This window comes from Myotis myotis, unplaced genomic scaffold (assembly GCF_014108235.1).
Source record: "Myotis myotis isolate mMyoMyo1 unplaced genomic scaffold, mMyoMyo1.p scaffold_m19_p_2, whole genome shotgun sequence".
Taxonomy (NCBI): Eukaryota; Metazoa; Chordata; class Mammalia; order Chiroptera; family Vespertilionidae; genus Myotis; species Myotis myotis.
Window position 1 is genome coordinate 31,801,913 of NW_023416324.1, and position 15,730 is coordinate 31,817,642.

At 37.3% G+C, this 15,730-nt stretch overlaps 1 protein-coding gene across 2 annotated transcripts in view; it reads left to right on the top strand.

Moving 5' to 3' along the window:
- The window catches only part of LOC118676431 (putative selection and upkeep of intraepithelial T-cells protein 1 homolog), a 53,710-nt gene that overhangs the window by 16,359 nt on the left and 21,621 nt on the right, over window positions 1–15,730 (top strand). For both annotated transcript variants that reach the window (XM_036350329.1, XM_036350330.1), the window contains exons 2-5: window positions 5,601–5,678; window positions 7,319–7,663; window positions 10,492–10,773; window positions 14,386–14,493. In XM_036350329.1, coding sequence (XP_036206222.1) covers window positions 5,606–5,678; window positions 7,319–7,663; window positions 10,492–10,773; window positions 14,386–14,493 — 808 coding nt within the window. In that variant the 5' untranslated portion in view covers window positions 5,601–5,605. The remainder of the gene's footprint in view (window positions 1–5,600; window positions 5,679–7,318; window positions 7,664–10,491; window positions 10,774–14,385; window positions 14,494–15,730) is intronic.

Genomic DNA, 15,730 nt, shown 5'->3' on the forward strand with positions numbered 1-15,730 from the left:
TGCCTTTAGGGATTAAAGAACATTGTTTACAGTTCTGTTTGCATTGCTTTGGCCAGAAATCAGTCATACAGCCTCACCTTGCTGCAAGGAATCTGAAAAAATGTAGCTTTGTTTGAGTTGTTCAAGTTCCTTCACATACACTGGATGTTCTTTACTAAGGAAGGAAGAGAAAATGATTCTGTTTAAGAGACAACTAGTGATTTGTATGATAAGGATTAATTAGTATATGTTAGATATTGATCCTATGTTAGTAGTAGGTGTTTCAAATGTCTTCTTCTATATCAGAACTTGCCATTTTACTTTCTTTATAATGTCTTTAGATAAACATGCTGTTAAATTTAATGGAGTTGAGTTTAACATTTTCCATTCCAATTTTATTCATATTTTGAGAAAGTTGTCCATATTCCAATTTCATAAAAATTGTATTACTATCATCTCCAGGTCCATTCATGCTGTTCCAAATGGTAAGAGTTCCTTCTAAGCAAAATAAGCCAGTCAGAGAAAGACGAATACCATATGATCTCACTGATACATGGAATCTAATGAACAAAATAATCTGATGAACAAAATAGAACCAGTAGCATGGATACATGGAACAGACTGATAATGTCAGAGGGCAGGGAGATGGGGAGGGCTGGATAAAAAGAAGAGGAGAGATTAGCCAAAGCACATATATGCAACAATGTGGTGAAGATCCAGGGGAGGTTGGAGTGAGGGCTGGATGGAGTGGACATTCCCAGAGGGGAATGGGGGACATCTGTAATAGAATCAACAATAAAAAAGAAAAATGTGTATTACTATAAAATTGTTCAACATTTTTATAGCTTTGGCTTAGCTTATATATAGCTTATAGACTTAGAATCTCCACTTCACCTATGCAGCTGTCTCAGCGCCATTCATAGAAAATAATTATTTTCTTAATTGATTTGCAGGGCTACTTCTATCATCGATCAGGTTTCCATGTGTGTTTGGGCCTATTTGTTGATTTACCTATTCATCTATTTCTACATTAATACCACAACTCTCTTTTAAATTACAATAATTTTATAATAACTCATGATACCATTTAACTCATTTTATCACATTATTTTTCTTTATTTTAAACTATTTTTAGTATTGACACTGTTACAGATGGCCCCCTTTCTCCTTCCTTTGCTCACCTTCATCCAGCCCCTGCCCCCGTTCCATCTGGCCATCACCACACTATTGTCTGTGTCTATGGGCTGTGCACATGTGTTCTTTGGTTAATCCCTTTACCTTCTTTCATCCAGTCCCCCACTCCCCCCTTTCCTCTGACATTGCCAGTCTGTACCGTGTATTCATACCTCTGGTTCTATTTTGTTTTTCAGTTTATTTTGTTCATTTGATGCCATATCTTGGCTCTTTTTTGACCCATCACTGTTCTTTCTATGTTTTGGGGTCAAAATTTTAAGATTTATAATACAAAACAAAATAACAACCAAAAAATTCAAAATTTTGACTGAAAGTGCATTGAATCTATAGAATATGTTATGTAGAAGTCTATGATATTGAATTTTCTAATCCATAAACACTGTGTCATGTCTCTGGGATTTTAGAATACTGATGTAATATCTTTCAATAGATAGTATTAAATTAGAATGTCATAATTTCACTAATGAACATTTTTGCATTTTTGGTACATTTATTTCTGAGGACTTTATATTTTTGTTGCTATTTTTTAACCATTGATAATTGCAAAAAGCTATATATGTTAACTGTTGTTGGCAGAAATGCAAGTAATTTTATAATAAAGAAACAAAGTATCTAAAAATATTAATTTCTATGTAAAATCACAAATTGATTAACACTCAGTTATTAACATTTTGTTTATAAGTTTGTTTGTTGGATGTTGATATTATTTTGGGTTATATTTAGGCTTACTGTTAGGATATTTATATTCCTAATGTAGTTATTACTAATAATGTCATCATGGAGTTTATTGTGCATGTCTCCTGGTCATATATGCATGCATTTCTTTGAACATGCACCCAGATGTAGAATTGCTGGATCACAGGCTGTTTATTTTCAACTTGAGTGGAAGATGTTAAAGTGCTTTCAAATATAGTAGTCCTTCTTACCTGTGGTTTCACTTTAGGAAGTTTCAGTTACCCATGGTCAACCATGGCCCAAAAATATTCAATGGGAAATTCCAGAAATAAACAACTCATAAGTTTTTAATTGTATGCCATTCTGAGTAACATGATGAATTCTTGCACTGACCTGCTCCATCCCACCTAGGACATGAATCATCGCTTTGTCCAGCAGACCCACACTGCTTATGCTACCCACACATTAGTCATTTAGCAGCTCTCATGGTTATCAGATCAACTATTGTGGTAACATAGTACTTGGTTCCAGTAGCCCTTACTTTACCTAACAACAACTCCAAAGTGTAAGAGTAGCGATGCTGGCAATACATATATGTCAAAGAGAAGCTGTAAGTGTATGCACATAAAGGAAAAAACATAGTATATATAGGGGTCAATACTATCTATGGTTTCAGGCATTAACAGGGGGTCTTAGAACGTATCCCCTGCAGATAAGGGGGTACTGCCATATCATTGTACCAATGCACTCAAACCAGACATGAACACAAGGAATGCCCAGGACACATTATACCTCATCCTCATCAAATTGGCATTGTCAGCCTTTTCCACTGTAGCCATTCTGATGTGTGTGGCAATTACATTGTGCTTTTAATATGCATTTTCCTGACTCTTAATGAGGTTCTACATCTTTGCTTATCTTTACTGCTATTGGGGTATTTTCTATGTTGAGACTGTTCGGGTCCTTTGCCTATTTTTCTTTTGGCCTATCTTCCCTAAAAATCATTTGTGTAATTCACATTTTAACATATATGTTCAGGATATGAGCTCTTTTATCATTTGAAGTTTTTCAAATATCTACCCCCAATCTGTGTCATTGCTTTCAGCTATATTATTCTTTCCAATTCAATTTCCTTTTTAATGGATAGATTAAACCATTGTAAGAGACACTTAACCTGTAACTTTCTCTCCTTTAATACATCATTTTATATTCTTGTATTACAAAACACAAATCTCAAAATGGAATCACATCATTTATATTTGCATGTAAGCACTCCATATTCTAGCAGGTAAAAGCTAATATTTTATTTATTGACATATTTGAGATCCTTCATCAACCCGACTTTGCTTAACTGTTGAATACATGAACAGATATGTCCCTCAATCCAGCTTGCCAATGCCTATCTCCATATCATAGCAGTGTCTCCTCTTTTTCTATCTAGGGTTCCTAGAAAAAGAACCCAAATTTATTACTAAGAGTTTATTAGAAGGGGATTGCAGTTTAGGAAGAAAATGGATGGGGGAGCCTGGCTAGTGTGGCTCAGTGGTTGAGTGTCCACTCATGAACCAGAAGATTGCCGGGAGCCGGTCCATCCTTGCTGTTTCAAAGGACCTGGCATATATGGCATACTGTTCTTAATATGTTTGCTCACCTTCTTGGCACTATGTGTTTTAACCAAGGTCTCTGAGAAAGGTTGTTTCCCCAGGTAGGGATTTTCCCCTGAAGTTAGGGAGGGAATAAAACCTCTTAACTAAGTGCCAGGTGGGTAATTAATCACTTCAACTACGAACAATCATGCTTAAGCTACATAATCTTTACTCCCTGGAATGGAGATAAGAAACGCCCTAACCTTTGAAATAGAGATTGATAGGATTGGAATCAACTGGTATAAATACAGATGTAAGAAGACAGAACGAGGAGAGACGGAACCTAGGCACAGAACCTACACAGAACGTTCTCTAGAGACAGAAGAACTTCGCTGGAGAGAACATGGCAAAAGTTCCTGGACAGAAACTGGTCTCAGAACCTAGAGACAGAACCTAGCGAGAGAACATGGCAAAAGATCCTGGACTGAACCTGACTACAGAAATGGGCAAGAGAACCTGACTAGAACCTGGTGACTGAACCTGGCTGGAGAACCTGGACAGAACCTGGCTGGAGAACCTAGCGAGGGAACATGGCTACAGAACCTGGCTGGAGAACCCGGAGAACCTAGCAAGAGAACATGGACACAGACCCTGGCAGGAGATCCTAAGCAGAACCTCTCTGGAGATCCAGACCAGAACTTGGCTGGAGATCCTGGATGGGCTGCTGATCAGCTGAACGCTGTCTCCGTGTCGTTCCTCCTTCGCCGACTCCGTCCACACCTTTGGGGACCCCTGGACCTGCTGGGGTTGGACCCCGGCAGAAGATCATGGTCAGGGCACAATGCCTGGGTTGTGGGCTCAATCCTCAATAGGGGGCATGCAGGAGGTGGCCGATCATTGATTCTCTCTCATCATTGATGGCTTTTTTTTCTCTCTCTCTCCCTCTTCCTTTCTCTCCCTTCCTCTCTCTGACATCAACAAAAACATATTTTTTAAAAAGTGAGGGGAAAAATTAGGAAATAAAGCAAGGAAGGAGCAGCATTTATCTGTTTGCTTATTCTTGTTACCTGTTAATACTGTTGTATCGTAAATCAGCAAGTGAGATACAAGATGCCTTAATGAGCCAATTAATTAGGAATCGTTTATTGCATGCGGGCCCACAAGGAGGTGTTTCTTCCAAATCTCTGAGTGAAGTCACACAGAAAGTTTTCTGTATTTAAACCTTTTGAGCCTCTTTGTCTACAGATTTTACAAAGAGCTCTGTGTGAGTTATTGTTACAGACAGTTTGTAATCTTAGAAACATAAAGAACAAACAATTGGCATAAGAATATGGGAATTATTATCAGCGTTAGTCCATTACATTAGATGGCTAGCTTGCAAGGCCAGACAGTTAAGTTTTTATCTTTTTCTACTATTCAAACTAAAACAGGTATTTTATAGAATAAGAGACTGTCTAAAAATGACAGAGTTTACAGAACAAGGGACTATCTAACAATAGCAGAGAATTTCAAACGGCAGTTTTTATACAAGATAGAGGTTACTATGCTTCAATACCCTTTTTACATCTGAATGTTTTGACTTAGCCCTGCTGGGCAGCTACTGAGAAGTCTAGATCCCTCCTCCCTGATGTGGCATTTCCTTTGAATGTAGAAGTAGTGGGTGCGGCCAGAAATCCCATAGATTCAGGCTTGTCAGAGCCTGCCCATTACAGTGATCTTGTCAATGTTTTTCTAAAGCTGGTCTATCCCCCACAGCAGAAGGCACACAATACCCCCATTAGGAAATGAGGCCACATCAGAAGCAGCATCCAGGGCTCTCCATTGAAAAAGTGGCTCAGGCCAAGGGGCAGATGAGGCCGAGTGAGTGTGGAGATGTACATAGCTGGGTTCTGTATACCTTTATGTTCTCATCTACCACAGCTGCCCTTCAGAATAGTAATCCGAGGAAGGCAATGAGCCACAGTAAGAGCACAGGAAAGAAAGAGAAAAAGAGAGCATCTCAATTGGTCTGAATTTGTGGTTTGACTAAGTCCATTGGTTGCACATCAATGGGAATTCTCTAGAAAGACAGTATTTCAAAATTATCTGTGTGTGTGTGCGTGTGTGTGTGTGTGTGTTACTATGATTCTTGCTGCCCGATCCCACAATTGCTGTTGCATTTTCCAGGTGTGATGGAGCCTTCACTTTCCTGTGTGTCTGGATACTTTGTGACGTTTCTCCTCTTAGAGATGGTGCTCACCTCGGGTAAGGATATCTACTCTTTTTCATGGTGTGTCACAGTAACAAAGAAAGATCATGGAGGTAACTGACACTGAACGAAATGAGGACGGTTTCTCGCTGATGTTTTTCTGGTTCCACCCTTTCTGTTATAGTTTTGAGGATAGAAATGAGGCTTCAAACAACTTGTGATTAAGAACTGTTATTTCAGTGACTGAATCTTTCTCAGCCTGACTCCATCCACAGTGCTGCAATGATGTGCCTAGGAGATGAGACAGATAAGTCTACCATCTCCCCCTGGGATGCTCAAATTCTCACTGGCAAATCATAATGAATATACCCCTTATGTTTAAGAACAAAACACGGTCAATTTATGTGACTATAAGTTTAGTTTAGAATTATAAGTTTAGTAGAACCTCAGGTAAAGAAGATGGTGTGAGCTGGAACTGTGCACAAATTTTTCTAATTCAGTAGACCTTAGGTCTGATAATTCAGATTCCTTATGGTGAGAAGGAAAAACATAGTCAGCAGAGACAGGAATGAATTTGCCATAGTTGAAAGGAGCAAAACCTCAGAGTATGGGAGGAGCTGTGTGATAGTCACCTACAGCTTTAGAACAGGTTACCCCCCAAATGAATGATTTAAAACAACCAACATTTTATTACATTTCACAGGAATTCTGGCTAGCGCATTCTTCTGTTCCACGTGACACAGACTGAGGTCAATAGGTGTATTCCGCTGGTGGGCAGGGTGGTCTGAAGAACCCAAGGTGGTTTCATTCATGTCTGGAAGTTTAGTGGAGTAGGCTGGAAGGCTGGGATTGTCAGATGGCATGTCAACACGTGGCCTTTCTGCCATGCTGGACTCAGGGGAGTTGACTTCATTTTGGCAGCTCATGGCTTCCAGAAAGAGTGTTAAAAAATAATAAAGGAAATAAATTAAAAGAATGAGAGCTGCTAGTTTCTTAAGACAGGCTCAGAAATTATTGCAGGTCATCTTCTGCCATATTCTACTGAGCAAAGCAATCTCAAAACATACAGTTTCAAGAGGAGGGGACATAGACCCTTTATCTTCATGGAAGTCACATCAAAAAATTTGTGGCCATCTTTAATCCACCAAAAAGGATACTGAAAAAAGCAGCTGTGTGTTTGATAAGTAAAGGATGTTGTCGGGCAATAGTGGTTCACATCCCACCTCTAGACAATGGGAGAATCTTCCATTCCTTTGCTAAGGATTTACAGAGTGCCTAGTAGGCACAGACAGTGTTTTATGCACTGGGGATAATGAAGAGAATTTAAAAAGGAATAAGACAAAACACTGCTGTCGCATGACTTACATATTAGTGGGCCATGAGAGAAAATAAAGACAGAAGTTAACAATATCAGGTAGTTGTATGTGCTATGAAGACCGTGTAGGTGTGATTAGGGGAGATGGTAAATGGGTAATCAAACAAAATCTCTTAGGAGTTGCCATTTAAGCTGGGCCCTGAGAGATAATGAGGCGGAGTGTGGATGTCAGAGTGAAGATACTCCTGACAGTCAAATTCACAGTAAGAACTTGGCGTCAAGAACCAGAAAGAGGCCAATGTGTCTGGAGGAGGGGGGTCTAGGTGAAGCATATTTCTGTGGCTTTCACTCTAAAATCTTGTTCTCCAACTTCCTTCACAGAGCAGTTCACTGTACGTAGCTCCAGGAGCCTCCAGGTGGTCCTGGCAGGCGGGCACACTGAGCTCAGCTGCCAGCTTTCCCCACCAGAGAGTGCGGAACACATGCAGGTGGGCTGGTATCGGGATCACTACCAGCCGATTTCCATTTATAAGAAGGAGAAAAAACTCTCTGGAAAAAGCACTCAGAACTATACAAATCACACAGTGCTCCTGAAGGATGCCCTGGGAGAGGGCAAAATGACCCTCAGGATCCATAATGTCAGTATTACTGATGAGGGGAAGTACCACTGTTTCTTTAAAGATGGTGACATCTCTGAAGAGGCCGTTGTGGATCTGAAGGTAGCAGGTAAGGGCAGAGGAATCATCTCTGGGTTTCCTAGGTAGTGCTGCTCTGGACCCATGATCCAGAATTCATGATTCTGGGCCATGAGGAAAAGGTCTCAGAGCATTTAATAAATCTATAACTTTTATAATGTCTAGAAAAATGCATAGAATAATGTAATAAACTAGATACTTGGTTAATGATTTATTATATTTACTTCTGACCAAGTTATCATCATCTTTGTACTCATCAATGATGCCTTTCCAAGAAGTAACCATTAAACTCATTGTCTCCGTTGGTTTACACAAAGGCATTCATAAAAATATTATTATTTTGTGTGTTTTAAATTTGTACAACAGTATCATTATGCATATTCTATTGACCTGATGATACTATTAGTTTTTTATTTTTATATCAATCGTGTTTATTCAAGTGGGTACAGTTCATTCTTTAACTACAGTATAGTATTCCACCCCATAAATATATAACTATTGATTTATGTATTCCCATATCAATGGACATTAAAGTAGTAGACAAATTTCTGTTCTTATGTTAGACTATAGTATTTATGTCCAAGAGTTCTTTTAGGATATATAGGTTGCAATTAAGTTACTAGGCCATTGTGTACAAATATCTTCAAATTATTAGCAGTTACCCACCAACATAATTGGGTCAATTTATATTTGACTCAAGTACATCCACACCAATACTTGAAATTATTATGTTTTTAAACTTTGGCAAGTTTAAAAAATATTTTTATTGATTTTAGAGAGGAAAGGAGAGAGAGAGAGAGATAGAAACATCAATGATGAGAGATAATCATTAATCAGCTGCTTTCTGCATGCCCCCTACTGAGGATTGAGCCTGAAACCTGGGCATGTGCCCTGACTGGGAATTGAACTATGACTTCCTGGTTCCTAGATCGGCGCTCATCTACTGAGCCACACCTGGCAGGGCAAACTTTCATTTTAGTTTAATTTTTCCTTAATAATAATAATAAAGTTTTCTTTGTTATATACTAGAGACTTATTTTTTTCTTTCTGATTCTTGCCTGTTTATTATTTTTGACCATTTTATTATTGAGTTCTCTGATTTTGTTTTAATTTGTGGGAATTATTCTTTATTCTGGATATTACAATATAGTTTTTATTTATGTTGCAAAATTTTTTAGTCTACTGCCTTTAAAAAAAAGTATGGTAACTTATTTTATGCAGACTTAATTTTGATATCAAATTTATAGTTTACAAATTATAATTTATCATTTGTGTCACATTTGAGAAATTCCTTCTTATCCTCATTTTTGAAGATATTTGTTTTGAATTTTTGAAGCTATCTTTTCACATTTAATTCTTAATCTATATGGATTTTACCTTTGTGTCTTTTAATGAGCTAATAAAATATATATTTATTGACTATTCCCAAAAATTATAAGGTAATTCTGTCATTTACCAAGTCCATACCTCCACATGGGTCTTTTTATGAGTTTTTATTATGATTACTTTTTATGTCATCATTATCTAATTATCTATACCTAATGCAATACTGCTTTTCTTAAATTACTACAGTGATGTGTCTTAGTTTATGATAGGGTATATCTTCCAATCTTGCTATCTTTCTCCAAAATTGTTTTAGCCCCATATAGTCTGAATTGTAATTACAAAGTTAAATCCTCTTAGGAATTATGATTAAAATTGAATTGAACATATAGACTAGTTTAGAGAGATTTGTCATGTTTCTTTATTATATCAGTCAACATTTACTCAGCCTTTTTAATTTTAGTTCAATTTATATTTCAGTTAAATTTGATATGTTTACCGATAAAGATCTTGTATAACTTTTGTCAAAATTTGTTAGTTAATTTTTTTTGATTATTAATGAGATGGTATTGTTACAAAAATTAATGATTATGGTTGTGATGTAGAAATGTTGATTTATTTTTTCTTTTTTTTCTTTCAATGTTATTTACTTTTGAATAAAAACATCAAGATTCAAAATTTAATAATTTAAAGAATGCATAGTGAAGTCTTCCATATACTCCAATCTTATAGCTATGAATTTCACCTCTCACAGGAAACTAATGTGATTAATTCTTACTACTTCTTGAGATATTTTACATTTACATGCATAATATGCATAAAAATACATACGTACATGTATATACAAACCTACAGACATATATGTATATCTGTCTATAATTTTTATATATCCATAACTTCTTTTTAAATAAGTGCTAATATACTACATACATTGTTTTACAACTTGCTTTTTTTCTTAATAAAACGAACTGAAAGAAATTCATATTATTATATGATTTTTTTCTATTCATTCTGTGGTTGCAATGTTTCCCATTGTGTGAATGCTTTAGAAATTGTTTTACCTATACCTTATTAAAGAATATTCAAAGTGCTTTCAAGCTTTTGGTGTGCAAGAAATGCTCTAATAATTTAAGCAAATTACTACCTATGTAATTTCACACCTCTTCAAATCTTTTGCCCATTTTAAAAACCACATTTGTCTGTCTTAATTTATTTATAGCATTTTTAAAAATATTCTGGACTCACTCCTTTCTCAGATATATTATAAATGTTGTCTAGTCTGTAGCTTCATTTTTTTTTACCTTCTACATGTTGTCTTTTGTTGAACAAAAATTAACTTTCATAAAGTCAGTCATCTCTTCCATGGTTAATACTTTGATGCCCTGCTAGCTTGGGTGGTTGTCTCTGCCCTATTTGTGGTCATCACTATTAAATTTATGGTATACTCTACCAGTCACAGAGAATGAAAAGGAACATTTACTTCTTTATTCTTGAGTCCACACCAATAATTCATGTCAATTCTCCCTCTTCCTCCAGCTCTAGGCTTGGATATACAGATTAATGTTCATGTTCCTGACACAAAAGGGCTCGTGGTGGAGTGTAACTCGGGAGGGTGGTACCCACAACCCCAGATGAAGTGGAGAGACAGCAGAGGGAATATAGTTCCAGCCTCATCAAAAACCTTCTCTGAAGATGGAGCTGGATTATTGCACCTGAAGACAAGCGTTCTTCTAAAAAACAGTACCCATGGTCCTATCACTTGCTGCTTTCATAACCCAGTTACTAGTCAAGAGAAAAGGGCAAGTATTGTCCTACCAGGTGAGTACCTGTGGCTTGGTTCTACCAAGGAAGAATGGTTTTCATCAGTGTGACAAAATAAAGATAAAATTAGGTGAAATAACAAATGAGAAATTGCTTTATAAACAGTGAACTGCTGTAGACATGCAACATTTAAATCGTATTAAATATCTAGACACAAGAAAAATACCAGATGCTTAGGGAGCCTGTTCTTAAAAATGGAAGGAACTGTAATAATTAAAGAAAAAAAAACTTATTCTGTTTAGCATCTCAAGGCTTCAAAAGTTATATGTCATTTGACTGCTAGATTCACTATTTCTAGCTTTATGAACTTGGATGTCATGTAACCTTCAAGACCATTGATTTTTCTCATTTAGAGATGGTAACATATATTTTTTGAATTTGAAATAAAATAACTCAAGTAGGCTTTATAAGACATAAAGCAATATGTAGACTTAAGGTTGATTTAAAAATTATGGATGTCATAAATGGACTGTATTACTACCTTGTGAAGAAATAGACATGTAGAAAAGTCCATTACTAAAGATTCAGCAGCTGATAAGTGATATATCCAAGATTAGATCCCAACTCCTCACCCAGTATCCAGGGCTATTTTTCTCTGGTACAGGGTGGTTGTGATCAGAGAGGTTAGAGGCCAACACTGTAGAACTGTGTTCTTTGTGCTTCAGCCTGTGACTAGGTCTAGTCCCCAGACAAATTAAGATGGATGGAAAGGACAGGTAGGCAGAGTGAAAGGATTCATTTTAAGTAAGAAAACAGCTTACCTGTTACACAAAAACCCTGCCCCCATCAGCGGTTCAAACACAACGGAAATCATCAGATAATTCATGTGGCAGAACTCCTTCATGGTAACTCAAACACTCAGGTTCATGTGGATTGTTGACCATCAATCCCCTTAAAGATCTTGAAAACATGGTGATCAAGCAAAACTAAGTTTATGAGACCTAAGGCCATAAGAGAAAACATAATCTTTACATTAATAGCATTCTAGAATGGGTAATTAGGGGAGGATATTTATAATTTGAAAGCCTTTAAAATTTTTTTAAAATATTTTTATATTGATTTCAGAGAGGAAGGGAGAGGGAGAGAGAGATGGAAACATCAATGATGAATGAGAGAATCATTGATTGACTGCCTCCTGCATGCCCCCTACTAAGAATTGAGCCCAAAACCTGGGCATATGCCCTGACCAGGAATTGAACCGTGAGCCCCTGGTTCATAGGTTGATGCTCAACCACTGAGCTATTCTGGCCCGGCATACTGGATAATTTTAAAGTAAGTCTTGCAAGCTGAGAAACTAGTTAGAATTTGCAGTCTATAATATAACTAGAAGCCCTGTGCACGAATTCGTGCATGGGAGGGGTCCCTCAGCCTGGCTGGCCATCAGGGCCGGCTGGGGGAAGGAGGACCACGGGAGGTTGGCCAGCTGTGGGAGGTTGGCTGTGGGAGCACACTGACCACCAGGGGGGAGCTCCTGTGTTGAGCATATTCCTCCTGGTGGTCAGTGCATGTCATAGCTACTGGCCTGTCGTCTGGCTGTCTGATCATAATGGTAACTTAGGCTTTTATATATATACTAGAGACCTGGTGCACGAATTTGTGCACAGGTGGGTCTGGCTGGCCCACCTCATCAGGGCCAATTGGGCAGGGCAGGCAAAGGGGAAGGACAGCGGGCGGTTGCCTGGCTGACCCCACCCCCTGGTTGAACTCCTGGTCAAGGGGACAATTTGCATATTAGCCTTTTATTATATAAGATAGTTAACTTTGGATTAGTGAGCATTGCAATATGAAGGTCTTGAAGTGAGTCTTGATGAGTTCATCATTAGTTTTGTTAAATAAGCTATTTTACTTATTATCTCCCAGGAGCATGCATTTCCTGGAGGCAGTAGCCAACTTATTGTTGTTTGTTTTCAGTTGCATAGTATAGGGACAGGAAAGATGCCTAGCACCAACATAGTTTACCACAAGAACAGGAAATTGATTTGTTGTGGGACAGGGAATTATTTTGGTTTCATTTCTCAAGGGGGACTTTGTTGAAAAGGAGAAAGAGAGGGCATTCCCTGAGGGACATCATCAGTGTCTACCAGAGGGACTTTGGATGTGATCTCAGGTCAATTTTAGCCTATTGTTAGAGTACTCCTGAAGAGTAGGTAACTGTTTAACTAGGTCCAATTCACAAAGGCTTAGTATTAGGGAATTACAAAATGTTCTTTTTCCTCATAGTCATGGAAGTATAATTAGGAAGTTGATAAATAAATCTTGGAAGCCCTTTTCTCCTGTTCATCAGAACCTCACTTTATGTGTTTGCATCTCTTTGTAAACCAAAATTAACTCCCTTAGTTAACTCACAATTTCAATTTTCTCTTTTACTTCATGAGAGACTTACTTTTGGTTTCCCTTTCAAGCCTACATTTATATTCTGAGTCATTCAGGAATCTTGGACTAGCCGACCTATTTAGTGTTGTTGAAACTGAAGTATAAATGTAGAACCTTGGATCCCATGTCATTTTCTTGTGGATTTTTTTCCATTTGAATAAAAATCTTTCATAAAATGAAAGAGCAAATTCTGTCCCAGTGATGGCCAAGTAAGGGGTGAATGATATACCTTGACAATGGAGCTGTTATTTTTATATGTTATGTATTTGTTGTTGCTAAAATTCATGTGTCCCTCAAATTCCAATTGTTTGGTGCCAAACCCTGCTTTACTTCAAACTGGTTTTTAATTTACTACAGTAAGATATTTATTTTGTGTTCTGCATCTGAAAATTACATTATATGGAGGTATTGCCTGTATGCTTCTATACTTTGTTTTTATCTGTTTCCAAGTTCACCTTCTTCATTCTCTGGGAAACAATGCTTGTCTATTTTTACAATATCTCATACACAAAGCTTTTTGAACCCAGGTCACCAGTGATTGGTACTTAACGGTACAAACTGCTGCTATAATGCCTACTACCACCAAACAGAGCAAATACTGATATTGCACTTTCCTTATTTTCTGCACTTTGAGGGCTTTCATGCTCTATCACCACTCAGAAATTTTTAACCTTAAAATATATATATATTGTTTTTTATTGGGATATTGAGTTTATTACTTGGAAAATTTTTCTGTCACATTGGTCCTAGCCTGCAGGGAATTTAAACATTGAATGTCAAAATACTTTTGCAGTTTTATTTCTGAAGTTTCAGAGCTTTTATATGTATATAAATATTTTAAACTTCCTAAAATTTTACGAGGGGCACTTCTGATCTAGTTCCATAGCCATTGGCTTCCCCTTATCCCCCATATATTGTGGTGCCCAGGACCCCGTCCTGTAATTCCCCTCGACCCATAGATTTGTCCCCTGGAATATAAGAACAGAAGTAGAAAGTTATTTCTCCATTCAGTCCTGTTCCGTCCTTGCACAATAACTCCCAAATCTTGGTCTTTCCCCTAGTCCAGCTACACAGGCCAGTAGCCCTCGTCTGAGCCCAGAGTGCATACATAGTACAGAGTGTAATAAGGGCCATAACTGGGTATCCTGCTTCCTTAGATCAATATTGCATGCCCCTTGGAGTCTTGTGATCCTGCTGCCCTACTTATCAAGACTTTCATTTTGCTCTCTCTCTCAGATATCCTGTTAACATCGGAGTATATGTCGACAATGAGGCGTATAGAGTCGTGGCTCCTGATATATGCAGTACTCTTTGTGCATTTTCTTCTGTGTTTGAGATTAAAAGGTATTTCGTTCAGATATTAAATGCTTAGAGAAGGTTCATACAAAAAAATGTGTAAACTTGCACATCTGAATGTATCTCACTGCTATATTTGCCAAAGAAGGTCTCAATGTCTTCAGTTATGCTTCAGGTTAAGCTGCAATTCTCCCTCCTTATATGGCTCTCAGGCTGCTGCTATAGTGCCTGTTACCACCAAACAGTAGTTGGTTCTCATCCTTTCATAGCCATCATTACTTATTTCCCAACACTTGGAATTTCAACAATAGTAATTCTGTTCACTTCCATAGGCAACCATAGATAGACTTATCATTCAAACTGTTCAGAATATTTTAGTTTGATAATAAGAGGAAGAAAAACAGATGAACCAATATCCAGATTATTTGGTCCAACTTAGTCTCCTCTTACTCCTTCTTTTGCGCTTCCTATGAAACTAACTTAAATATATTCTCTTTCTTCCTCATTAGAAGTAGGAAATAGAATCTTAATTTCCGGGAACTGAAGGCATAGGGCAGAGTAGGTATCAAGTATATTTGAGAATAACCTCTTAAGAATTTGACCTTAGGAACTTCACACCATACAAGGTGAATAACTGAAGTGATAAATTATGACATCAAATACTTGACATACAAAATATTTCCTAAAGGAAAAGAGTTGTCATATTTCTAGACTCTTTTGGATGGAGGAAGAGAGGAACTGGGAGATTTAGGGAGATTACTTAATCTATAGTGACATATACAATTCACAAGACAAAGTGCTTTTGGAGAGCTCTCATAAAAATTAGATTTATCTATGATTCAGGAAGCATAAGGCTAAAAAAGAAAAGACAATTTGACTTGCTCAATTTATAAAAACCTGCATAACTTTGAATTAGTAGTTATCATGTGCCAGCAGATGTGAAAAACACTTCGTAGTAAATATCTTATTAACTTCTCCAAACAATCCTATGTGGTAGGTTCTATTTATTTTCAACACTTTTAGATGAAGAAATTAAGAATCCGAATTTTTAGGTGAATTGTTCAAGCTCAAACAACCTATAAATATAGAGTCAGGATTGGGACCTAGATATTTTAAATGCCAAACAGTTTGCTCCAACCACTGTGCTCTTCTTCATGTTGTATATGGGTATCAAGACACCTTTGCATTCTTGGAGTGATGGGGAGGTCACTAACTCATTAGACAGTTTGACTTATTTATTCATTTATCCAACAAATTTATATTGAGCACCTCCTAGATACTAGCC